General features: G+C 42.7%; 1 protein-coding gene across 7 annotated transcripts in view; it reads right to left on the bottom strand.

The window, feature by feature from the left end:
• Window positions 1–6,047: 6,047 nt before the first annotated feature.
• ST7 (suppression of tumorigenicity 7) overlaps window positions 6,048–26,421 on the bottom strand; it is a 250,915-nt gene continuing 230,541 nt past the window's right edge. For 5 of the 7 annotated variants that reach the window (XM_006929305.5, XM_006929307.5, XM_045041275.1 and 2 more), the window contains 4 exons: window positions 26,233–26,383; window positions 17,087–17,179; window positions 14,112–14,251; window positions 11,983–13,032 (listed from right to left, as the gene is read on the bottom strand). In XM_006929305.5, coding sequence (XP_006929367.1) covers window positions 12,913–13,032; window positions 14,112–14,251; window positions 17,087–17,179; window positions 26,233–26,383 — 504 coding nt within the window. In that variant the 3' untranslated portion in view covers window positions 11,983–12,912. 7 annotated transcript variants of the gene reach the window in all.

The following is a 26,421-nucleotide window of genomic DNA, read 5'->3' as shown; positions in this document are numbered from 1 at the left end:
GGCAGGCTCTTACCTGGTAAGGATGGATGAAATAGTCAGAAGAACCACATGCCTTGTTCATGGGATCCTCCTTTTGATTTGACTAGTCTTGTCCACCGTTTTCCAAAGTAAATGTAGGTATTCTTTATAAAAGGAGAGGAGAAGTACTGGGTTAAGCAGACTTCATCATTATGGGATGTCTCAGGACTTCTGAATTTGTGAATTTCTAAGAGAATGGTAAAGGTTGCAGGATATTCCAAAAAACCGTTTTACTGGACTAAGATTTCTGAAAACCCGTTATGGGAAACACTAATCTGTATTTATTACAGACAATTACTTCCTATTCCAAGTCCATACACGGCATTCTTGTTTTTATGCTTATATCCTCTAATCCAGGAATATTAGTTCCCTATCTCCTATCATAACACATACGGCTGGAATGTGAAGAAAAATGTGAAGTCTGCCTTGTCCTCTGAGATCTGCTCAGGATCTTTGGGGAGTATTTGTGAGGCAGTGTTCTCTAGTGAACTTTCCAGAGGACTGAAGGTCAGCTGATGAGTGGTCTGCGTCCAGCTCACGGAGACAGGGTAGGCAGGGAGTTAGAGGCATGTCATGTGCATGCTGCATTGGGGTCACTGCCCAGGTGCTAAGGAGTTCAAACCCAACTCCGTGACTTGGTAGTTGCTATGGTGGGGTTGAAATTAGTACCTACTTCACAGAGTGATTTGGAGAATTCAAGGAGGTCATGCAGATCAAGTACCTGGCATGGTAGCTGGTACACAATAAATATAAACAATGGTCACTTGAGGAACACGGGATAAGAAGAAATCACACGTCCCACATAAAATAATTTGGCAAAGTTTTCACAAAAGTTCCTCATTAAGCTGCTGTTCCAAGAATGGAATACATATATTTTATTTCACTTTTAATAAATTTTTCCCCTGGGCTTCAATAAAATGGTGCTCACTTCTGGTCTAGCATCATCCTCTCCTTCACCCTGTCTTTCCTACCTTCCTGCCAACATTTATTGAGCTTTTACACTCTAGGATATAGAATACAGAACTTCTAGTTCTAGATAATGTTAAGTGTACAAATACTTCAGAGTGAAAATGCAGCAATGCAAGGTGCAATTGGGAGAACATGACAGTAACCCCAGCACACAGTAGGTTCTCAATAAATGTCAGTTGCCTCAAGGAATGAGTGAACAAAGGGATGTAATTTATACTGGATGTGAATGAGGTTATCTCTGTTTTGTTTTTATGTGTGAGAAAGAGTGTGTTTGAGCATCAGAGAGGGGCAGAGGGAGAAAGAGAAAGAATCCCAAGCAGGCTCCTCCCTCAGCATGGAGTTTGATGCAGGGCTTGGTCCCACGACCATGGGATCATGACCTGAGCTGAAACCAAGAGTTGGATGCTCAACTGACTTGAGCCACCCAGGTGCTCCTTTTTTCCTTTTTGTTGTTGTTGTTATTGTTGTTGTTGTTGTTGTTGTTGCTATTGAGAGAGCATAAGTGTGCATGCACCAGGAGAAGGGGCAGAGGGACTGGGAGAGAGAGAATGCTAAACAGGCTCCATACAGGCATGGAGCCTAACTCAGATCTCCCGACCGTAAGGTCATGACCTGAGCTGAAACCAAGAGTCTGATGTTTAACTGACTGAGTCACCTATGTGCCACAAAGGAGGTTATCTTTGATTTGAGGGGCAATATAACTTTGAGATGTTAACTTCTATTTCCTCCCTGAATTCTCCCTTTTTGTAATTTCAAGTCCAGATCTTGTAGTTATTTGCCCACAGAAAACTACCAGAGAAGCATTCTGAAAGAGGCTGTGTTTGGAGGGGCATGCTCCCTCCTGCAGAGACTGTCCTGGGTACCCAAGAGGGAGAGTGCAGGAGCTGAGAGTCATAAAGGGGTGGTCTGTGGGCCCAGGAGCAGAAGGCGCAGCAGGGAGATGCATGTGGGGAGCCTGGTGTGGGGTGTGGTCTCAGGTCCTGCACTTCGTGTGTGCCACCAGACTTAAGGGACACTGTGGGCTTGGATAATGATGCTGTCAGAGGCACCAGGACACAGGTTTGGAAGGCAGATTTTGTGGTAAGGGGGCTCAGAGGCAGAAGTAGGTGGTTTAAAACAAAGTTTTTTGTTTTTTTTTAAATTATACTCATTCCATACCCTCTCACACTGTAACCCATTCCCACCCCTTCCCTGAAACAACACGCCAACTTGAGGTTTGCTTGCCTTTTGATGAAGGTCAGTTGAGGTTTTCCGTTCCAAAGGTTTTCTTCCTAAGGTTAGTCACACACAAGCTTCAAGGCTGAGGACCCAAGGGAGTAGGAAATCGACTTGAGCTGGATACAACAGGAGACTCAGCGGGCAAGAGAACATGCTTCCTTTCTGTCCCCTTCGTGCCTGCCGGAGAATTACAGATGGCATTCTGCAGCAGATACAGATACCACCAGAAGGCCATCTGTCCCCTGAGCTCCTGCAGCTCTCCAGAGCATTCCTGATAGAGGGCCATACCTCTGCTGGACATTTTTTTTTTGTAGCCAATTCCTGCCTCTTCAGCCTAACCATCTTTGACCCTCAAAAGCCAGAACAGCCCCCTCCCCTTTTAAATTTCAAGTTGTCTAGTGACTCAGCACACAGATTTGTTTTAGCTTGGTGAAATGCATAGTCGCAGAGCCAGAAGAACAATATGAACCGGTGGAAGGAACATAAGCATATCTTAAACATATTAACATAGGCCCTGAAGTTTCACCTTGAAGAAAGATGTAATTACAAAAATAATACTAATGGAAAGAAAGATCACAAGTTTACTTAATAATCCATGGGTGTAAGGTATTAGAGTTTACATGGGTAAAGGTATTGGGAACACATGGTTGAATATCTTTGATGTTTTCATTAGATATTGCAGGATAACATTAAAAATAAATTCATTTAAGGCCGTAACGGAGAACCAATTATTAGGGACTGCCCAAATATGATCACTCCTGGACAAGAAGGAACCAAAACAGAAATTTCTAGAAAAGAATGAAGAACCCTTCATAGCAAAATCTAAGGGACAAGAAAGCTCCACTTAGAGAAAAATTTATAGCCTTATAAACCTCTTCCTTAAAATAAAATAAAAATTAACCAATTATTTGTCAAAGGAAATTTTACAAATTACAATTCTTCTGAACAAGAGAAATCAAGAAGAGCAAATAAACCTAAAAGCTTAAAATATTAAAAGACAAGGCAAGGGGTGCCTGGGTGGCTCAGTTGGTTAAATGTCAGACTTCGGCTCAGGTCATGATCTCATAGTTTGTGAGTTCAAGCTCTGCATTGGGCACTCTGCTGTCAGCACAGAGCCTGCTTTGGATTCTCTGTCTCCCTCTCTCTCTGCCCCTCCCCTGCTCTCTCTCTTTCTCTCTCTCAAAAATAAATAAACATTAAAAAAATTTTTAATTAAAAAAAAGAAAGGCAAAAAGTATGGTCGAATGTACCCACAAATCCAAAACTTGTTTCTTTGAAAGATTAGATCAACTTTGTGAAGCTGATTAAAGGGGGAAAAAAGGAAGAGAGCAAAGATATATAAAATTAGGAATGAGAAAAGAGAAATAACCACAGATACAGAAGATATTAAATGTATAATATATAATTAAATAATATATAGATCATTCCCATTTGGTCATATTGTATTATTTCCTATATACACTGCTAGATTCCAATAGGAAGGATCTATATAGAGGAAAGCCCATCAGAATGGATTCTCATATATAAATAAAAGAAGGCAGGAATGCAACTTGGATTCCAGTGGCCATTTCAACAAGAAGACAGGAACCATGGACCTTGAGCAAAAACTGTCAAGAACCATGTAAAAGTGATCATCTTAAAAACTGCTCTGTCATATTCGTCGCTCTGGCTCTGCCTCTCCACAGGTTTGCATGGAACCCTTGACAAGGCCTGAATGCTTGTCCTCAGGGGCAACTAAACAAAGACAACAACCGCCCTGGCATCCAGGCCTGGGGAGATCAGAATGGCAAGAGTGAGTCATGGTTGCTCTTAAGAGTTGAGCACAGTAGTTGAAGACCGAGGCGGAGGAAATGGAGCACAGCTTCGGACTGAAGAGTGACTCTGGGTTATAAGGTGAAAGGTCTATTAATTTGGCTCAGATTTAGAGAAGCCTCCCTCCTCCTCACGTGATTAGCTCCTCTCATGGACCATGGACTCATTTCCTTCAGCAATCTCTGTTAACCTTGTGTCTTCATTCTGTCCCCATCTTTTCTCCACCTTTATCTCTCCCGTTCACTCCTTTTCCCCCCTCAAAGTCTAACTTTTGCCTCCCCTCTCCATGAAACTGCTTTAAAGTCCTAGTTTAAAATTCTTGTGTTACATTTCTTTGCTGTATCTCCTGCAACTGGGGTTTCTCACAATTCACACTGGGCCATTTCCACTTGCTATTGCCTACGGGCTCTGGGAAGTTTATCACTTAAAGCTAGAGTCCCAACTCAGATCAAAATCTCTTTGGACTTTGGTTTACCCATCTGTTAAGTCATATAATTGTGTTAGATAATTACTACATTTTCTTCCAGCAAAATTTACATAAGCCTCCTTAGTCCTTCTCTGCTGGAACCAACTCCTTTCCTCTGTGAATAAAATTTTATTTGTATCATGAGTTGCATCAATTTATTCAACACATCATTTGAGCATCCACTTCAGGTCAAGATTCAAGTCAGAGGAAGAAGAAGCAAAGAGGCAAACAAGGCAGGCACAGCCACTGCCCCCCAAGAGTAGCACTATTGGTGTGGATACAGGGGATCAGCCTCTTCTTTTTTTTTTAATTTTTTTTAATGTTTATTTATTTTTGAGACAGAGAGAGACAGCGCATGAATGGGGGAGGGGCAGAGAGAGAGGGACACACAGATCGGAAGCAGGCTCCAGGCTCTGAGCCATCAGCCCAGAGTCCGACGCGGGGCTCGAACTCACAAACTGTGAGATCGTGACCTGAGCTGAAGTCGGATGCTCAACCGACTGAGCCACCCAGGCGCCCCGGATCAGCCTCTTCGGAAACAATTCCCTCAGAGCAGGAGCCAGCGCCTCTCCCCATCAGGGCTTTGCACAAAGGCAGTAGAAACACAGACTTGCCCAAAGCGTGAGAAGCCCTTGTGCACTGAACCATTGCCTGCCCACTTACTTTGCTCGTGGAGGAAGGCCAGGAGCCGGCAGCAAGTCCAGCTGGGAAGGAGAGAAGGTGGTGGTGCTTTCCCTGCACGCTGCCTGTTTTAACGCGCCTGGGAAAAGTTTCAGGATTCTAAATAAAACGGAAAACAAACTATGTAAAGGGCAGTCCTTTTTTTTTAAGCACTCAGTTGAGATTTCAAATAGCAGTACTTTTCACTTCAGATAGAGGATTCAACGTTATTTATTTTTCTTCTTTTGTTTAAGTAAAGCCAGATGTTCAGCAGGTGTGAATCGGAGGCTTTCAAAGGTGGTGAGGACAAATGACCATTTTGGTTCAGATCGCTAAAATGATCAAAGAACACTTACATTTAAGCATCAAGAATGCAAAAATGATTAAAAAAACATAATAAAGTGCCCTTATGAGAAAACATTGTAAAAATGGCAACATTGAAAAGTAGTCAGGTTCTACAACAGACTGTTGGGTCTGTAGCTTCTCATCGAAAGTTTTTTTCTCACAAATTTTCATAAAGCAACATGATTCCTAGAGCTAGAGTGCTGAGTTCTATTCAATGAGTAGAGTCTCTGACTAGAACAACTTGTCATGGCACATGTGTTTCATTTCATTCATGCTGCCCGTCAGTCATTGTGGAAGCTGGTTTTGTGCATGTGACCTACGAGGAACGACAGTTTGGGGCTGAAAAAGATGGTACGTTTTTGCCGAAGACATTCCATTTTCCAAACCACCGACTGTATGTAGGAGTACTAAGGGCCTCCCGGGATGAGTTCCATCAGCAAAGAAAACCATTGTGGGACATTCAGAAGATCTGGGTCCTTAGTAAATGAAACGTAAACATGTAAGTTTATTTGGGACACCAACACTTTTAAGGTTGGAAGACACCGGAAGACACAAATGGTTGCTGCAATACACAAAAGTTTATTTTTGATTTTTTTTTCTTTTCTGAAGGCAAAATATAATAGAACTGAACATCAATGAATTTTGTACAACAAAAACAGCTTTTAATATGGAACAGACAGTCCATGAATGATTTAAAATCTCGGAATGGCTTCCCTTTTTCAAAGTCATGCTTTCTTGCGGTCCACGAGGAGTTGGCACAAAGAGACAGTGGCAGCCCGCTGGGTGAGCTGAGGGGAAGGACGGGTGGGCTTCCCTAGATCCGCGTCAGCTGGTGCCACAGGCTGGATGGGAGGATGCTTTCCACTTTCTCCATGACAAAGTTTAGGGGGGCAAACAAAGTGCTGAGGAACTGCAAAGAAACCAGAAAGGCAGAGAGTCAGGAGAGATGTCATTCAAGGCTATAAAATGAACCTCTCCAACCTACACTTGGATCTTCAGTCTCGGTATCATGTAAGTCTCAAAGGCTACAATTTTATATTTATGTTTATGGGAAACATAGTTGATGACCACACCTGAGTTCCAGCCCCCACCCCCCAGCTCTGATAGGTAAGGAGAAGTGTCTGCTGCTGCCCCCTTCACTCCTGACAGCAGACCCACAGTCCCCAGTCCTTCCAATTAGTCTTCAGGATCTGCGCTGCCCCTACAGGTGCCATTAAAAGGGACTGACAGTTGGGTGACAAGTAGGCTGAGGAGTTAAAAGATGGTGACAACTTAGATCACCTGCCTGCCTAGCTGGGTACAGAACCCACTTTAAGTGGACAAGGCAATTTCAAAAAGGCAAGTTTGATACATGGCTGTAAATTGCTTTGGAATCCTATTGTCTCCGAAACACCTCTGTAGCCCATGCTCATTTCTGAACTACCTGCTTAGTGGAGTGCATCATGGACGCCTGGGGGAGGGCAGAAAACTGGCCAGTCCATGGATGACATGTCCTTGCTGAAGAAGTGCTGTCTGAGGAGATGTTTGGGAGCTCTCTTATTTGGTTTCTAAACTCCTTTCTGCTTTTCATGTAGAGAATAATGCTCATTAACAGTGCCTTTTAAGAAAGCCAAGTGCCTTGCCTGAGACTCATTTAACATAACCTCAAATTTGTTCTGATTATGTTCTTGTGAAGAATCAGCTTCATTCTGCAAACCATTCAGCATCTGGCAGAAGAGGTCCCCTAACAGAGCCCCATATGAGACAGAGGTGTCTGGGTGGTTTCCATGCTCTCCATCTGTTTAGAACCAAGGTATTATCTCGTTAGGGTTCAATACCTGGTTCTTACACTGTGGTGCTCTTTGTCCTAATCCCTTATCCTCAGCAGAGCACAGTCTATACCACCAAGGGTAGTATGTAAATACACATGCAGAGGGGGAACATGGTTCTGAGGTCAAAGTAGTAGTATATTTAATGAAGTAAAACAGGCTCCTCCATTGGCCATATGTTCTATGATTTCAGGTCTTCAATAAGGGGTATGGCAGGCAAGTTTCCAAAATTCACTTGACCTCAGAATCTTTCCTTTTCTCTAGTTGTTTTTAAGAAGCAGTAGAATACTACTTGGGAAGGTCTGTGACACATTATAGCTGGACCATTAAGTGTGACATTAGAGTGAGGAAACTCAAGATAGTGTAAGATTTGGAATCTTTCCCCATGTCTTTTACATCAATTAAATTTATTTACTCAGTAAGGCACCTAAGTGCTGGATGAAATATAAAGGAGTCTGGGAACAAACTCCCATTATCAGGGAGCTCAAAGCCTAGGGTCATGGGGGAGGGATAGGTGGCCACAGAGATCTTTACACAACAAAGTAATCGTACCAGATAGACCATCATAGAATGGAAGATGGAAGATAAAAGCATCAAGAGGATTCAGAAAAGGGAGAGAATCCGTTCGGATTGAAAGAATCAGGAAAAACTTAAAATGGAGCAACTGAAATAGACCACAACGGATGGCTGGGATGTCAGAGATGCAGATGGGGCAACGATGGCAAGGAGAGAAATACAAGCAGGTGATCCCTCCAGGTTCAATGAGCCGCTGGAACAGAAATGGGAAAGTAACTGGTATGCTCAGAAGAGGATAAATAATTCAGCTTAGCTCAATAGTGCAGAGTTTAAAAGTGACCAGAAGAACTCTGGGGAGGGCCTTGAATGCCACCTTGGGTTTGGAGTTAAGAAATAGGCAGCCATGTTAGCACTTGAGCAAATGTGGATGGCTCTTTCATCAAGTGGGTCTTAGATATATGGCAATTTCTGGTAACCTTCTGAAACTGTCCTTTGTTACATGCACAGAACCATGCGGGATGCTCTCCCTGTGGCCCAGGAATGAGTAATTACTACCCAAGCTGCTGATGACAGAGTTTGTAAAATCCTAGCAATGAGAAGATTGTTTGTTTATTAAAATCCTAGTTTTGAGATTTTGTTTGTTTGTAATCTGAGACCACTAAGGCTCCATAAAACACAGCATCTGCCTATAATCCTAGTTCCATAAAGAGGAGCCAGGTGCTGACGTAGTCTGGATAAACCAGAGATGCTGACAGGGGTTGTTAGTTGGGGCTCACCAAACAAGTGATATTGCTGGTGAAGTTATCATCTCCTAAAGACTTGACCTAAAAAAGATTTAGAACCACCGAAGTTGTGATGGAGTGGGTAAGGAACTACTGAATACTAGCATGAGCTACTGTGGTTAGATGAAAGGCATCGCTCATGGTCTGTATTCTGGGCAATTTCACGCACTAAATGTGGGACACCAAGGAGCCTCAGCTTGGGTAGCAGAGCAAATGAAGAGGTCGTTACAAAGTTGCTTCAAAATAAGGCCTGTTTGTTTGCTTTGTTTTGGGCACTGTCCTGACTTGCATAAAAAGAACAAAAGTGGGGCCTCTGGAAATCAAGAGGGGAATCTCCCACCCTGTTTGATGTCTGTAACTGCCCCTCTTCCCACACTGCACAGTAAGACACAGTGGGCCCTGACTCCTTGAACTTCACCTGCACTTCTCAATAAGGTTCCGCAAGAGAAATGAAGTCCTACCACCTCCAGTATATGTGATGATTTACTGCTCTCCCTCATATCTAGAGTGGTCTGTTCTTGGGAGAATTGAGAAAAGAATCCCCAGAACCTTTTCATAAAGATCCTAATTCTCTCGCAGCACCCAAGTGGGGGTGTGCACCTTTTATCACTAAGCTACCTCCCTCCTTAGCACCCCTCCCTGCATCCTCTTCCCCATCCCTCTCCCACAGGGAAGAAGCATACAAGGTAATGAGGCGTCTGAAGCTGATAAGCCCTCTCATTCAGCAACCAGATAAAGGTTAGTGGCTTTCATCAGGAGGTATAAAAAACAAGTTTGGGGGAGCAAGCCTTGCTTTGGATGTTCATTTATACTTGTTTGCATGTTTGAAAATCAGACAATACTTTTTGGCCAGAGACTCAACCAATGCATGGAGAAACGGCAGTTTCACTTACAGACTTGGGAAATTTATGGCCTGAAAAGTTTAGTCTGAATGAGCAACACCAGGCACCCCTGGAACAGCTCGTCTATCTCAACATCCAAAACTTCTGTCCAGAGGGCAGAGATACATGGTCCAAAACGCACTGTGATTCAATCAGTGTCTTATGGTGAGAAAAGGCAACTGAACTAATAAAAAAGAGAGAGTGACACTTCAATCGCCTGATCCTCCTTTTCCCAAAACACCATTATTTAGAAGAAGGTCATGGCTCCCAACATGCCTCGTTAACATTCAAAATGCCTCTGCTTATCTGAATAAGTTCCAGGTGCCCTATGCAATCAGACAATTGACATTTCACTGTAATCAATATCAGACTTCAAAGAGGTCAAGGCCTATAAGTGAAGATGAGAGTCAGAAGTCAGGGGGCTCAGTCTCAGTGAAGGAGAGAGATCAGAGGAGGAAAGACAGAGCCCTTCAAAGCAGACAGGGTCAAAATGCTGACCTTCCCACATTCTATGAGGGGCTGGGTTTGGAACGATAACTTATTTATATGAGCAACCTTATCTTAGTAACCAAACATTCTAGGAAGAGTTAGTCTTAAGTCATTGAGGTAGATTAGATTAGGGGGGAAAGCCAGTTGAAGCCGTTCGTTTTACTATTTTCCAGTGGCTCCTACTTTGCTGTGGGCTTCTTTACTGGCTGCATATCAACATATAAACACACTGGAGAGTTCCCAAGCTGCATGTAGCCTGGGGGGTGCCAGTGCAATCTCTCTGCATCTACTAAAAGTCATTATCCCAGGGATATTATCTCAGGCGAGGGCTGAGAAAGTCATTTTCACAAGCTGCAAATGGTTGTGGGAAGCCTATAGGGCGACTGCGATAACGTGCAGGGGGCTTCGTGAGAGGCCTGCAGCAGTGAGGAGGGTGAAAACATGGGGGAAGACTCTGGGGACAAGGTCGGGGGAGAGGGACGGTGCCTGTCTCCTTCAGGCCATCCATCTTCCTTCCCCACGAAGTCTCTCTAAACATTTTGGAAACTGTTAAACCTTCAGGAAGGGCAAGATGAATGTGATCTTCCAGGCAGAGGTTTAAAAGCAAATTTATCTAAACTATATTTGGTTATTATGAGTAGCTGACCAAACTACTGCACCTCGGTAGAGTATAAAATTGGAGGACCATAAGGCAAAATGATATTTTATTCAATCATCTGATCTAGACTCAAAACCAGAGCTTTGGAAACATTAAATGATCCATAATGAACACATCACTGATATTCTGGAGCCAGTAGAGCCTTTTCTAGGGACACTTAGTTGTATTCTATTTACTATCCTCCACTCCCCCAGACCCTTCCCTGGTTAATGCAGTTTCAGGCCATTAGTCATTTCATTCAATATGGTGGTCTCGGCCCTGGCTGCACACCTGAATCGCCTGGGAAGCATCTGAAAACTTAAGATGCCCATGCTGCACCCCAGGCCAGTGAAGTCAGGAGGCAGGCATTAGTCACTTGTAAGCTCCCTAGGTGATTCCAAGGTACAGCCAGGGCAAAACATCTGTCACTTCGAAAGCTTTCCCCCCAGTGGCACTGGCACAGCACCACGTACTTGTGAGTGGCTGCTCAGATGTTCAGCTTGCTAGAGACCAGTGTTCCTAGAAGCAGGTATGGTGCTCAACACCTCACTCAGAACCTGCTGGAATCCTTGTTAAAAACACAGATTTCTGGGTGCTAGCACTCAATATTCTGAGTTTCTGGTGGTGGGGCCAAGTGAATTTTTTTCACACTAGAGGGTGAAAATCTCTATTCTGATCCAAAATCCCACCAACTGCTATTTGTTTACTGAAAAATACTGGGACAATGACATATTTTTACAAAAATGCTCTAAAAAATGTTTAAGAGAGGAACATAAAAGGAGGAAATATAATTGTCTACTATGGTAAATATATTCCTATTTTAAATTTTGCTAAGTTAAACTCTAGTCTATTCAGAATTTTGGCAACTATTTTTACTCAGAGGTTGACTTGGGAGTATAATAATGAATAGTGGAGGTCCATGAACTAGGGAACATCCAACATGGGGCGTTCTGGGTTTAAAAATCATGTTATATACAGAAGACTTAAGGAAATTTGAGATGTTTTACCAAGAGTCAGAGGTCAGAGGTCACCACGAATGTATTAGCTGTCATAAGAATTTGCAGGAAGGAGACTTGTTGAGTATAGTTTTGGAGGGTAGATAGGAACAACAGGTGGATATTAGAGGAAGGCGTATTTTATATAAAGAAGACTTCTGAGTGATCCAACAATGAAATGGGCTTTGATGTTAAGTAGGCAAGTTCCCCATCACTGAGAGCATTCAAGAAGAGTCTAAATGACCTCCATCCCATTACTCTTGAAGGCAGTTTAAGGTCCCTTTCAACTCTAAGAGTCCATGATTATAATTACAAAAGAAGAGGAGAAATGCTAAACTGTATCTGATTTTTACAGTGATTCTTTCTGCAGAAACCACTACCATTTATTTATTTAATAATCATTTATTGAAAACCTACTACGTGCAAGGCACTGTGCAAAGCTTTGGGGATACAGAGATGAGGAAGACACAGTCCTGCTCTCAAGGAGCTCACATTCTAAAAGGGGAACGGACAAGTTTTTAACAATTATAGTACAATAAGTGTGATAATATAGGTATTCATAGAATACTGTGGGATCACGGAGGAAAGACCTCTAACTCAGCTTGGGAGAAACTTAGAAAGAAAGCTGAGTGTAAAAGAGTGAAGAGGAGTTAGTAGAGTTGGACAAGCCAAGGTGGTGATGGGGAAGGGCATTCCATGCAGAGCAAAAGGCACGTGCAAAGGCACTGAGGTGTACAAGAGCCTGTGCATCTGGGAGTCATGAGTCAATATGGTCTAAGAGCAGTGTCTATGCAAGAGGTGGGAGAGATGAGGCCGAAGAGGCAAGCAAGGCATGATTGTAAAGGACCTTGCATGCCTTGCTAAAGATCTGGGACTTTATTCTGAAGTTGGTGGGAAACCTTTGGAGAAATTCAAGCAGGGAAGTGACATGCTCAGACTTGCATTTTAGAAAGATCATTCTTGTGTCAGTATGAGAGAAGGACTGGCAGGGGATGGAACTGGAAGCAAGGAGACCAGTTAAGACTCTGGCAGAGGAGTCCAAGCAAGAAATAATAAGACCTAAACTGAGAGAGATGCTATGGGGAGAGAAGGGGCTAAGTAGGGATGAATTACATTTACTGAACGCCTAGTAGCATTGGAGGTTAGATCCGACAGACTGGGAGCTGAGACAGGTAGGGTGTGGAGAGTGAGAGAGGAGCCTGGGACGGCTGCTGCGCTTCTGGCTTGAGTAACTGGGTGGATGGCAGAGGCAATGGCAGAGGTCAGGAATACAGGAGGAGGGGTGGTTTTGGTGGTGGGGGAAGAGCGTGATGAGTTCAGTTTTGGAAATGTTGAGATTGAGGTGCCGGTGGAATTTCCAGTTCATCTTCAACACGCATGAAAATGCTCTTGCAATTCCAGTCCCTGAACTCTGCCGAGCAGAAAATGTCAATCATCTGGAACGGGATTAAATCACCCAGCCAAGTTAGAAATCATCCTTTCTGACTCCACTCGCCTTGAAATCAGAATGGAGTTCCAGGAAAAAGCATTGATACTCTTTTCCTTATTCCTTCTGTTTGAAACCCATCTGTGGCAAAATCCTTACACTTATCCTCACTGCATGTAAGGTTAAAATGGTTGGTTTTCGGGGAGCCTTGGTGGCTCCGGTTAAACAGCCGGCTTCAGCTCAGGTCACGATCTCACGGTTTGTGAGTTCGAGCCCCGCGTCGGGCTCTGTGCTGACAGCTCAGAACCTGGAGCCTGCTTTGGATTCTGTCTCCCTCTCTCTCTGCCCCTCCCCCGCTTGCGCTCCCTCTCTCTCTCTCTCTCTCTCTCTCTCTCTCTCTCTCTCTCAAAAATAAACGTTAAAAAAATGGTTGGTTTTCAACAAGGAAACAATGGCTCTTGATTGTCAATGCAGATGGCTTTTCTTATTATTAAAGCTCCTCTCCACAGTCCTACTTAAAGACTCTTACTGGATTTCCATATTCTAAATGTCGCGTCTGTATATTTCTTAATACAAGTTCTTAATATACTTTTTAATTACGAGCCCTTCACACGTTGTCAGCTCATTCCCCCAACAAGCCAACAGTTTGTACCCATTAAAATATTTATTGAAATCATCTTTGAAAATGTAAATCTCATGTTTATTGAAGGAAAGACTCACAATATCTAAAGATTAGAAATAATGTCATTCAACTTATGTAAAACTGAGTAATTTCCCATACATTTTCTCATTTACTAGGATTCCCTTAATTATTTATTTAATCCTTTTAGGCTTCATGCTTTTTTTGAAACCTGGTAATTTTTTTGTGAAATGAGGCAAGGCATGCATTTACAAACAACCTACACTTTTCTCATTTGACCCTCAACCTTTTGATTCTACTGATGAAGATGAAAATTAAACAGTGAGCAAACAATCAATGCAGGTATATCCATTTCTACACAACACTCCTTCATGTCTCTTCTCCTTCCCTTGGCTTCCCTTGGCTTCCCATGTCCCTTCCCTCAGGCCCCCCTCTTGGCAAATACTCACAGCTTTTGCAAAGACCCCCATGAGTTCCGGGAACTGATGTGTCAAGAGGGCCAGCATGGCTGTGAAGGAACACAATCCGGCAGTGAAGAGGATGAAGAAGGGAAGCTCCTTCTTTGGGTAAACTGAGACTTCATGGAAAGCTGCGGAGAAATGCAGACGGAAACATGAGTGCCACAGTGAAATGCATCCTCAGGGAATTTCTGTACGTGGGACCGACTCTTCAGAGCTGTGGCTGAAGCCTCTTGGAAATGAAAAGGGCAGGGTACTTGAATGAACCAGAGCCAACATCTGAGCCAGCCGCTGGCTTGCCTATCTGCTTCTCCCAAGTCCATGTTCAACCTTGAGCGCTCTACTTGGGAGGCATGATAGGGCTAATTTGAGGATGTTACATATTTTGGGGCAGGAACAGTAACACACTCTACGCCTAATACATAGTATTACTTTCTCAAAAGGAAACACAAATAAAACAAAACCTTATTCACATTATAAAATACATGTTCATTGGACAAAACCCGGAAAACCCAAAACTAAGTCTACTGGGAAAAAAAAAATCTTCTCTCTAGATTTTGACCTTCCTGTAATATTTTAGTCATTATAATGAGGCGATATTAGTTTATCTTGTATTTTTTCCTGGCACACTCTAAATCTGTCGGTGGAGGGAGCCACCCTGATAGACATTCAGCAAGGACCTCACATGGTGGCCAATTCAATCTGCAAAGGTTGGAAATCAAGGCTGCAGGGGTCATCCGGCACAATTGTAGGAGAACCGTAATGATAAATACACTTCCAACAATCACCAAAAAAAAAACCCAAACCAAACCAAAACCAAAAACAAAAACAAAAAACAACCAAACAACCAAAAACCAAAACCAAAACAAAACAAAACAAAACAAACTGGTGCTCTTTAGACCCCCTTCCATAACTTCAAAGTTTCAGATGTTGGGTTTGGGAAAACCAAAGAACAGGTGGTGCCAATGCCAAGGGAACAGACCCCCTGCTTTCTGCTCACCATGTGGCTGTGAGCAGCCTGGGCGCTGGGGGTGCCCTCCAGGGGAGATAAGGCTGGCCTGCGCAGAGAGAGGGGCCCCAGCTGCAGGCGCCTGGCTAGGGGGGCTGTAAAACTGCCTGTGAGCAGTACTGCCCCTGGAACCGAGAGGGTCCAAGTGCTCCACGTTCTTCAGGAAATCCAAGATCTGAAGGCCTTTCTGCGACTGTTCAGCTCTCATTACTTGCAGCCCTAAACTGTAACCCGCTTGGCCTGAAAGTGAGGGTGGAGACAGCAGGGAGGGACAGAGCACAAAGAAGTGTGCACACCTGAATCCGGGCCATCTACCTGCTGGGATTCGAAAGAAGGTACAAGCACGCTTGGGGCCTAATGTCCAACAAGGGTACTTTTAAAGTGCAAAACGTGGGTAGCATTTAAAACAATCGGCCCTCTTTGTATCCACACCATCCTTGCTGTCAACACCCAACCCCCGAAAGATTTTGAGGGGAGATCAGATTTTGGGCGACTGCATTCAGTTCAAGAAATGAGAGTCATAACTTTCTATTTCAGGTTCATAAAGATTACTCCTATGAAGTTTCTTTTAAGAGCTATAATCTCGTTCTAATAGTGAATCTAGTCCCATGGAAACTTAATTGGATTCAAAGAAAACATTTTAAAACTGTGCTTTTCAGAAAACTGCCATTCTTACTAGAAATGGAAATTTTAACAAGGGTCTCCCTGAAGGAGAGTCCAAAGGTAAAGTGTGGGCACACATAACAGAAATTTCTGAAATAGAATCTAATGTAGTGTGAGGCATTTTCACAATAAATTCGGGCAAGGAGCAACGCATCACTGAACTTTCCCGGCTCCATAAGGAACAAACATGACATTGCCTCGGGCCAGCAAGGAAACAGGTGAGCCACCTCTCGCTGTTTCAGTCTAAGAGAGCAATTCGTTTTGCACCCAGACCCCACCATGTTGGGGATTTATGATAGGCTCAATAACATTGGCATTGCACAATTTATTATTGGAGCACCTAGGGCTCCAAACTTACACTACTCCCCTGGGCTCTGAGATAGGCTATACCTGGGGTGGGTCAAAGAGAGGCGGTGGTAGGAGAGAGGACAAGGGAGAGAGAATAGCCAAAATTTGGAGCTTATTATCTGAGGGAGGAAAATATGTCCTAAGTCAGGGCCACACGAAGAGCCTGGACAGGATCCCCGAATACAGTATGATTTGATAATAGCTATTTAGTAGGACTTGTCAAAACAATGTCGTATTACAGTAAACCAAATCATTCTTCCCACGTGTGGTGTGGACCAAGAGACTGCCAGCTTGTAAGGTTCTTGAGGGCAGGGTTCCCCCTCTTCTTGCTGCACACAGTGCTGAGGCTGCACGTGTGCTCTGCGCATGTCATGCCAACCCACTACGTGCATCCACGAGCTGCTCATGGGAAATCCCTCTGGCCAAGAGCATTGCATCACCACAGACAGCACGCCTGCCCTGCCCCACGACTCTGCCTCTGGCAATGATGCCAGCGTCCTGGCACTGCCCTCTCATCCGTGACTCATGTGCAGCACCCTCTGAAGTCAGTGCTTCCTCTTCAAACTCCACTCTGTGCAGACTGCATTTGACCAGCTGGGCCACGCAAGGGGGAACCACGCACAGTGGACCAGCCCGTGCACATCAGCCTGGAACTAGGGGTCTCTGTGCTCCGGCCAACTGGTACATGATAGCTCTTCACTTAAATTTAAGTCCTTGGAGGTCTTTCCCTTTGATGAATCTGGAGGGACTTGGAGGAGCAGGATGCCAAACCCACACACATAACTCATTTTAATGCATATGCTATCCAGTAAGGACAGGGCTTGGGAGAAGAGTAATAAAAGACAAGGAACACTGTAAACATTTATCATTCCCACCTCTTCCCATCCCCACATTCGTGCACACCACCCTCACTGGCTGAGGAGAGGAATACAGAAGTGAGACTTACATGGAAGCAGCTCTCGATCTGCTGTTTCTGTACAGATTGGGTAAGGATAAAACAGATGTCCCTTTTCCAAGGGATAAGGGATCATCCGAAAAGCTGAAAATGAGAAACAATATGTTAGAGGTTCAATATTTGTCTCATAACTTCTCGATTTCAAAAAGGGGCTTTCGAGCATTTTTATAATGGTAAACAGTTCTACAAGTAACTCCCAGAAAGGATGCAAGAGTTACCCAAACTCTGAGTTATATGCCAGATAAGCTGTCAGAGATGCATTATGATGTATGACTCACACATTTATCTCACACTATATATTCTGGGCAAACCTCACAAAACTGGGTGGGGATAGGGTGCAGGGGAGTAGGGAAGCCATCAGCTCAATGCCCAGGATTTCCTCATCTACAAAGTATTATTAAAATGTCACAAGCACTAATTCAATATAGCTCAACTGATGGTAATAACACAAACCTGGATTGAAATGCTTCCCCAAGAAGCAAATGTGGATTGACTAGCTGAAGCTTGTTATAGATGTACAAATATGAAAGGCATTCTACCATGTCTATTTAAAAAACATGTCTAGGTGGATGAGAATTCCAACCAAGATGGACAAAAGTGCAAACCTAAAATTGCATGACTTGGGAGGTATTTCTAAACTTTAAATGAAACTTTTCAATCTTCAATACCATGTGGGGGGAAAAATGGATCTGGAGAGATTGATTATCTGTGTTTTGATGATGTCAGGCCACCTAAATTCTGCTCTTGTGGCTTCAGATAACATGAGGTCTCACACTGAATTATGGCTTTCCAATCAATCCATCCCTTTCCATTATCACGTGTGTTACTCTCCCTGTTACGATGTCATCAGCATGTTAGTCTCACTGTTGCTATGAACTTAGTGCTCACAGAGTAATTTTTCTTCAACAGATGTCCTTTAACTACAGCATGCTGTACACGTAAAGTATAAAAACGACACCCTACATTGGCAAGGTCACATAACAATCCTTGCTTTCGTGTGTATCAAAGAGGAGTAGGTAGGGGCAACACAACAATCTTTTTAGTCTTAAATGCTGCATTTCAAGGAATCGTAGCTACATCCTCAGCTGTATAATTACCTCCACCTTCTCAAAATGCCATCAATGTACGTATTTATCTTTTGCATACTTATTTCAAATGGGAATCAGAAACAAAGAATGTTCTCCCTCACAAGAAATGACAAGGTTCCATTGTAACCAGCATCAGTGCACATATGGTATTTATTCTGGTGTCTGAATATTATTTAAAAGTAAAAACATTATGTATGTGATTCCAGCATTTGGAATGCAGTCAATCTACACCACAGTGGTATCACTCTGAGGTTACAGCACATTGCCATGGAGAATATAAATCACTAGAAACGTGGGATTAGAGCAGAGCCAGTGTGCTGGCAGTTTGCTGAGGTAAAAATGTTATCAATTTTCCTCTTGTAACAGAAACCTCTTAAACGGAGATTAAAACATTAAAAACACCCCAGACTTTAACTCTTCTTAAAATGAAAGGCTCACCCTAGTTCAATCAGACTTTTCTTTCACACAAAGATGGCTTTTGCTCACTGCAACTAACAAGAGGCACTCCCTGCACAGGTTGTTAGCACGCAGACATCACTCGGAGGAACCAGTATGTCTCAATAGGTTTGCAAGACGAGGAAAAAAAGTACAAAACAAAACCAGTGCCTTAACAGGGTACGCTAAAATCTCTTCTGGGAAGCAGTGTGTTTAAATTTAAACTGCAGTATGGCAGGATTTTAATACCGTTTCCCATAAATGAAGGCTGCTATGAAAGCATCCCAAAAATGTGGAAAAACCTACGTGGAATTTTTTTTTTTTTTACCCCAGATTCTCTATGCACGACAGGGCTGCTGTAATTATGAATCTGTTCAGGTTCACATGATGTAAATAAACCCTCACTTTTCAAAGCGGCTATAAATTTGAATGCTAAATTTTACTCAAAATTGAAGTCAGTCTGCACTTCAGGGAGCAATTTTTTAAGTGAAATATAGGAGTGCAAGATCTTGAGAGTGTTCAACCATAGAAATCAAATGGTTGGTTGGTGTCTTTTCAGTCAGATGCCAGATCTTTTTTTCTGCAGTGTTTGGCGTGCATACAGGATTCTGTGCATCAAGTTAGTCTTCTCCTTCTAATCAGTTCTGGTCTTTTTGGAGAGGGTGGAGAGAGTGGTTACATACAACTTACACACACACACACACACACACACACACACACACACACACACACAGCCGTCCTGCACTGTTCTCCCCACCTCGCCCCCTCCCACGGCTCCCTCCCTCGCAACCTCCACGACTGAAAGATGTTTGGGGCGCTCTAAAAATTTCGTTCTCATGTCAGTTGTCATTTACATCGAGTTCAGAAAATAAGATTAAGCTTTTTGGCCTCACTAAACAAAAGCAAATACAATTTCTGTTTGCAATTCTATCCCTCAGCCACCCTGCTGTGCAGGGTCCAGGAGAGTGTGAGATAAGCAGTGGAGGTCTGGGGAGAGCAGCAAGAGGCACCACAGAAGCCCCACCAGCCTCACCTCCCACCTCCGGATCCCCTTGTTGAGAAGACAAGAACCTCGTGGCTTTAGCTGAATGTCCAGAAATTTTGCAAGTGCAAGTAGTTACATGCTGATCTGATGGTGGAAAGAGGAATTTAAAAAAAAGGGGGGGGCATCTATTTTATTAATTTTATCTATTTTCTAAGTGACTACAAGGCTCCTAAAAATCTTTGTCTGGGAAAACACACGTTTCAGAGGAATTAAAAATGTACATGTATTTGGTTAAAAACAAAACAAAAAAGCTGGGCCACTCCAGGTTAATGTATAATACACGAACGGCATTTCATGTCTGCATTTTCCTCTATGTGCCGTCACCTCTCCTACCTTGACTTCTGTTGCGCCATTGAGGAAGAGACTAAATGAAATGCGGAGCCAGTTAATGAACACATAGGACCCCCACAGCAAAGTCTGAGGCATTACACTGCTGTCTTTTCTCCCTGACCAGACTCGTTTTCTAAGCCCCATGCCTTTCAGTGCTGTGCTCACCAGAGACCCTATACTAATCTTGGAGAAAAAAATTAACAGAACCAAAGAAGGGACAGAAGGATAGATACATGAACAAACTGATTCCCAATTTTCCCATTGATTTCCAGTGACCTCTCATCTTACCCACTATATGGATAAGGATAGAAGATAACGTGGGATATTTTGTCTATGTTGGCCTTTTTCAAAGAAGATCTCAGAGAACTTTATATAGACAGATTACTTGTAGTAGTGAGAAGTGAGTTTGAATCCTAGCTCCACCTTATTAAAATGTGAGTGCTTCCTCATGTGCCTGGGATAGAAAGGTGAGCCACACACTGTCCCTGCATTGATGGAGCTCACTGCCTGTGGCGGGAAACAGATGATCTAATAATAATGAAAATCAGCGTGGAAGTTTCCCTGTGATGGTGCCCCCATGCTGTGCATATCTAATAAAGGAGTCGTGGAGGTGACAGGTAAAGATGAGCTAAACTTGACCAAGCTAACAACTGTATGAGACTGGGTGGGTCATTAGTCTGTGTCCAGTCTCTCTGTCTGTAAACATGAGAATACTACAGACTCTGAGAGGCTTCAAGAAACTAAGTGTCTAAACATGGGGCCCGATGGCCCAATAAAGGTTAGGTTTCTCTTTACATTCTCTTTCTACTAAACCCAAAGTTCCTACTTTCTCTATCAGGTCATACTCTTGCTAATAAGTAAAAATGCTACTTGTTTATAAACAACTAGAAGTGCAAATGACAGAGCAGAAAACTATCATCAAAATACAAATTTTACATTGTCACCTTTGAATGTAAAGTAGGTAACTGGCTCTAAAGGCTAGCTGTCTTTTATGAGGCATTTGGGCACAATAATAAAGAGTTCTAAAGTCAAAAAGCCTGGGTTCTGATCCACATTCTTTCACTAGTTATGTGGTCTTGGGAAAATCACCCTCCCTTGATTAAATGATGTACCAGTCCAATTCTGAAGAGAAATTTTGGAATTTTATAGGAGATCCTCTAACTTGCTGGTGACCATCAACACCTGAACACTCTGTTCCTACTTCCATGACAGTACTGCCTGTGTGCACACTGTATGTTATATGTGTGTGTGTGTTTCTAGATGTATATGTGACTATATAGGAGCAGACGCATATGTGTATTCACACACACACACATATTAATGTTTCTCTCAAAGCATTTAAGAGTCTTATGTATCCTGGTCTCTCCAACACAACGCCTGGCACAAAGGAGGCGCTCAATAAATGTTCAATGAATAAAGGAATAAGTGAACTAATGCACAATCAGGAAGAGACACAGTTTTCTTTTTAAAATCTCAGGCGGATTGAAATTATGGCCCATCGCCAAGATAGAATAAATGAAAGGGACAAGCTAGTCTTACTGGGCAGTAGGTGACGAGGCATTGCATGACATCTGGAGACTGGCTATGACAGTAAGTTAACTACGACCAGAAACTTTAGCAGACCATCGCTTTCTCCCCAAATTATAAAATTTAGCATTAGCTCTATGGGCTGAGTGGTAGGGAAATCTCTCTTTAGCAGTCCAAAAGGTGCCAGCCTTTTGGAGGAAAGGTTTGGTTAGAGGAAATGCCCCAAGGACCACATCTTACAGCAAGCAGCATTTACTATCAGGTTCAAAGAGAATAAATTAGAATCAGAATTTCATCCTATGCTTCAACAATGGGCCATTTTCTCCTCTCAAAGGAAATATTCTGCCTTAGTCCCCCTCAAAAACACCACCTTCAAATCTTATACATTATTTAGTGAATTCTTTGGGGAGAAAAAAATCTCCAAAAAGAAAATAAAGAGTCTTACTTGGTCAAGTGGAAAAAACGGAAACAAAGAAAAGCTAAGTGATTTACCCTATGGCATACTTGTCTTCTGATATATAGAACTAAGAAAGTTAAATCTTAAAGTTCATAGTTGCGGTCAGCAGACTACCCTGCTTTGTAAAATAAATACAGCTAAAATGAGCCTTGTAAAGATCGAGGTAGGAAGGAGATAAGGCCACATCAGTATTTAATATAGGTAAAACATAGATGTGCCATTTAAAATAGGGCCCCATAAGGCGCAATACTGTTGTAAATAAGACCCAGTTCAAATGAGATCCCTCATTTATATACGTTTTGTATATTCAACTCAGACTTGCAGAAATGTGTGTGTGTGTGTGTATGTGTGTGTGTGTGTGTGTGTGTGTTTGTGTGTGAGGATAACCAGAACCTACAGTGTTTAAAATAAGTGTAATTCAGATAAGGTGGCAGCTGTGTAATGACCTAAGAAACATATTTTTAAATCTTGTAAATTAAAGCTTTTCCCCTTTCTTGATTATCTTGACTTTGAGGAACATATTGTGCAATTTCAGGGGCTGGGATAGTGATGAATCAAACATTTTAGAAACCTTTGAAATGCTGATGTATTTGTGGTTGAGGACTCAGGTTTTTTTTTAACCACCATATGTTTCAAACCCAAACAATCTCTGCCATGCATCAGCTGGACTTTGGGGTTTTATCAAAAATGTGAGTTATTTCAGCCTGATTGGTGGGAAATTCACTTAATTCCACAAGATGACTAACACTCATAATAAACTCATTAAAGCGCAAAGCAAAATATAATCTCCATCCTTACCCCTAAACCAACACTTTTGACAGAAGAATGTTTTTTAATCTCCAAAAGATCAACTGACTAGAAGAATACTCATTCTTAACATGGGAACTGGTGAAATTAGGTACTGTTACCTTCCTCCCTGAATTCCCTTTGTAATGAAAAGGGGAAGTTGAAAGGGAGTTGGGGAATGGCCTTACATTTCAGAATGAACTAGAAAAGATGTAAAGGACAAAACCTAAACTAGGAGGCTGGTGATGTCAAAAGGCGCCACCACGTGGTGCACTGGAGGAAGTGCAGCCTCCTGCACTCGGGCACAGGCGGTCTGAGGGACCTCTGAGGGAGACGGAGCGGTTCACCTACTGTAGTTGCCCCAGAGCAACTGCCTTGAAGCCCAACACCCTGGGGTGGGGAGAGGGCAATCGATATCATCTGTGATTCACAGTTTTGAGAAACTGGGTGTGTTAAGTAAATACCACTACAGGTAGCCGCGTCGGAATTGTAATCCAAGTCCTCTGATTTAAAATCCAAACTCTGATGCCTCCATTTAATTTAACTCAGAATGGACACAGGTCAGGAAGCACTGTCAAAAGACTGCACATGACTGTCTGAAGTTAAAGTGGTAATTCTTTCTTCTAAATTCCATGAGAGATTTAGAGCTTTGTTCATAAAAAAAAAAAAAATAGAACTGTGCAGTGAAACATACATATATGTGCTTGTAGAAAAATACATATGCTTGTTGAGAAGACTGGAAACATACAAATATGAAGGAAAAAATCTCTTAAAGTCCACTTAAAGATGCATTTATTTCCAGTCTCTTTCCTTTGTTTATATGTAGAATTTATTTTTTATAAAATTGGGCTCATTCTACATTTAAAATATTTAAATCAACATTCCACAGCAAAAATACAATTTTATATAGAATGATTAACTTTCTAAACACTAGAAGAGGAGTAAGTACTCCCAAGCCTATAAGTTGTGGTGTAAATTGAAGGCTTCCAAGCAAATGTCTCAGAGGTAACTGATCCTCTTATGCTTAACCTATTCAGGCAAAAGCTACATAGCTGGTATTATAGAAAAGAAGCCTGAAGAGAAAGTGGACTTGGGTTTACATCCTAGCTCCACCAACAGGGGCTGCAAGACTTACAACAAGCCACTCCTCTCGATGGCCGTGTTCCTCTCTTACACAACTGAGGTGGCCACCTCTCTCTCTCTCCGGTCTAACTCAGAACGTTGTCAGGAAGAGTACATGAAATGATGGACATGAAACTCTTGGTAAATTACCCAGCTGTACGCCCACTCTTGAAGGTGCTTGGTATTCTCCAAGACACCTGTGCCTAGGAAGCACTCACACAGTTCCCATCTAGAACTGCATGGTAGGACTCTCTTTTCAAAAACTTAATAGTAAGTCGTGTAACTTCCTTGGAGTGGTTTCTATTTATCCGTAAGGATCAAATGCAGAATTTCTCTTTCTTGGAGGTCCCTGACTGCCTTGCTATCCTGGTTTATGTCTAAATATTCATCTCCTCTCTTCATTCCAATAAAATCTGAGGTAATTACATTCCCCTAACATTCCCACTCTGCTAGATTTTGGAGCTCACCAGGTTACTGCACATTTCTTCAGATCTCATTGTCCTTCCCAGTTGATTCAGAGAATCTCCCCATTGTTATCTGATTATATGGGTAACTCATTTCCAAACAAAATTTCCAGTTATTCCTGAGGGGATTTTTTTTTATGGTTATGCCATTCCTAACACCATGTCTCTATCATTTCTTGCCTCCCTGTTTTGATCCTTTCGATACAACTGTAATTTTCTTATCAATTTTGCTATGTTTCCCAAATGCTAATCTATGACTGTATCTTTATTTGGTTAGCCAATCAATCCACTTAATTTTTCCGCAACTAACCCTAGTTGAGGCCTCTAATGTTCAATCTTGCTAGGCTTTTTCTATCTCTTTCTTGTGTTTAAACAAAAATTCCTTTTGTCCTTTTTGGGCAGAACACATTAAATGCAGTAATAAACCAAACCCAGTGGGGACTGTACACACGCCTACACATGCCCTTAGTGGAGTGAGCTTTCTTAACATAGGACCGGGACACCTGAAGTGTGTTATTACACTTATGGGGGGGGGGGGGTGGAAGCATCAACCAAGTCAACATCACTCAAGTTATAAATAGCAAATTATTTAAGTAAACTCACTATCAATTCTCTAAAGAAGTATTTTCAAAACTAAGCAAAAAACTTTCAGTCAACACGAGTCCCATCTCTGTCAACTTACTTTTACCCCATTCCTTGTGGCTGCCCCCCCCAACCCCACCCCCTTCCTGCATCAATTTGGATTCCTGTTGGATTCGGGTGGGGCAGGAAAAGGGAAGAGCAGAAGATTACCAAAATAAAAATGGAAGCAGCAAAGATAAACAGAGTGAAAGGGATTAAAAAGACATTCCTTTGTGAGGCTGATCAGAGTAGGAGTGAACTAAGAAAAAATTATCAGAAGATTAATACTTGTTTTGTTTCCCTATGAGAGGGAAAAAAAAAAACCACCCCACGCTACATGTTGCATTTGTTTTGCTTAAACTAGTAACAGTGTGTCAATGCACATATTGTCCAATAATCTGTAGTCTTGGGCCTTTCCTCTCAATTTGCATTCTTCCAAACAGGCCTGCCACTTAGCACAGTGTCCTTGCTTATGACACTGTCCTAGTTCTTCAAGGCTTGGTTCAAATTCCATATGACCTATAAGGTTACCCATGACTCCTCCACCCCACAGACCTCTCCCTTCTGAAAAGATCACTGGGCAGCTGCTGTGTGCTGGTTACTCCTCCCAACTAGATGAGACGCTCCTCCAGGACAGGGAGCGTTGTCTCACCGACAATTAAAGCCTCTTCTCCTTCATAGAACCGGTTATGCCTGCCACATACTCAGACCGATTTATCCCTACATCTAGCCGATAGGCATTATCCATTAACACACCAATGCTCCACTTGCCACCAAACACGAGGGTCCTGTGGCCACTGCTCTTGTTCTGAAGCATAACTGCAGACCCAGCTCCACTGGAGGATAACTGTGGCTCTTCAGCCAATCCTTCTGGAAAAGCCATCCAGAAGTGGTAGTCAGAGCCCAGCCCGAGGCCTAACCCCAAGCCAAAGATTCCCCTGATGCTGAGGGGGTGTCCGGGTCTCCAAAGAGGGTTTTCCAGTTATAGAATGCTCCTCTGCCAGAACAGTCCAGATTCATCCCATCTATTGTAAAACTTGCTTTTTTAAGGTTTAAGGATGGCATCGCCTCAGTAACACCTACCACTGCTGGGGAACTGAAGAGCCTCATTAACCATCATCTCTCAGTGATAGAACATTGCAGAGAAGAAGAGCTATAGATATGCAAATCGTCATTATTCATCACGAACATTCAGGGTAAAAACAGTTTTAGCATCTTTTCATGCTCTTAAAAAAATGTTTCAAAGAAAGAAAATTACTTACTGCCTTCCCACGTACAATGCAAAAGATTCAAAGCCCCTTCCACCCTCTTCCAGTGCGCCAGATGAAAGAACGCATATGCTATTGCTTCACTGTCCCCTCGCTTCAGGATATGTTCTGGGGGTAGAATTAAGCTTTTCATTTCTAGTAGGTACTGAAATAAAAAAGGCAGGAGACAGATGCATTAATACA

The sequence above is a fragment of the Felis catus genome, chromosome A2, assembly GCF_018350175.1.
Source record: "Felis catus isolate Fca126 chromosome A2, F.catus_Fca126_mat1.0, whole genome shotgun sequence".
In the NCBI taxonomy this organism is placed as follows: domain Eukaryota; kingdom Metazoa; phylum Chordata; class Mammalia; order Carnivora; family Felidae; genus Felis; species Felis catus.
The sequence above is the reverse complement of the archived record's forward strand: the minus strand, read 5'-3'. Positions and strand labels throughout refer to the sequence as shown.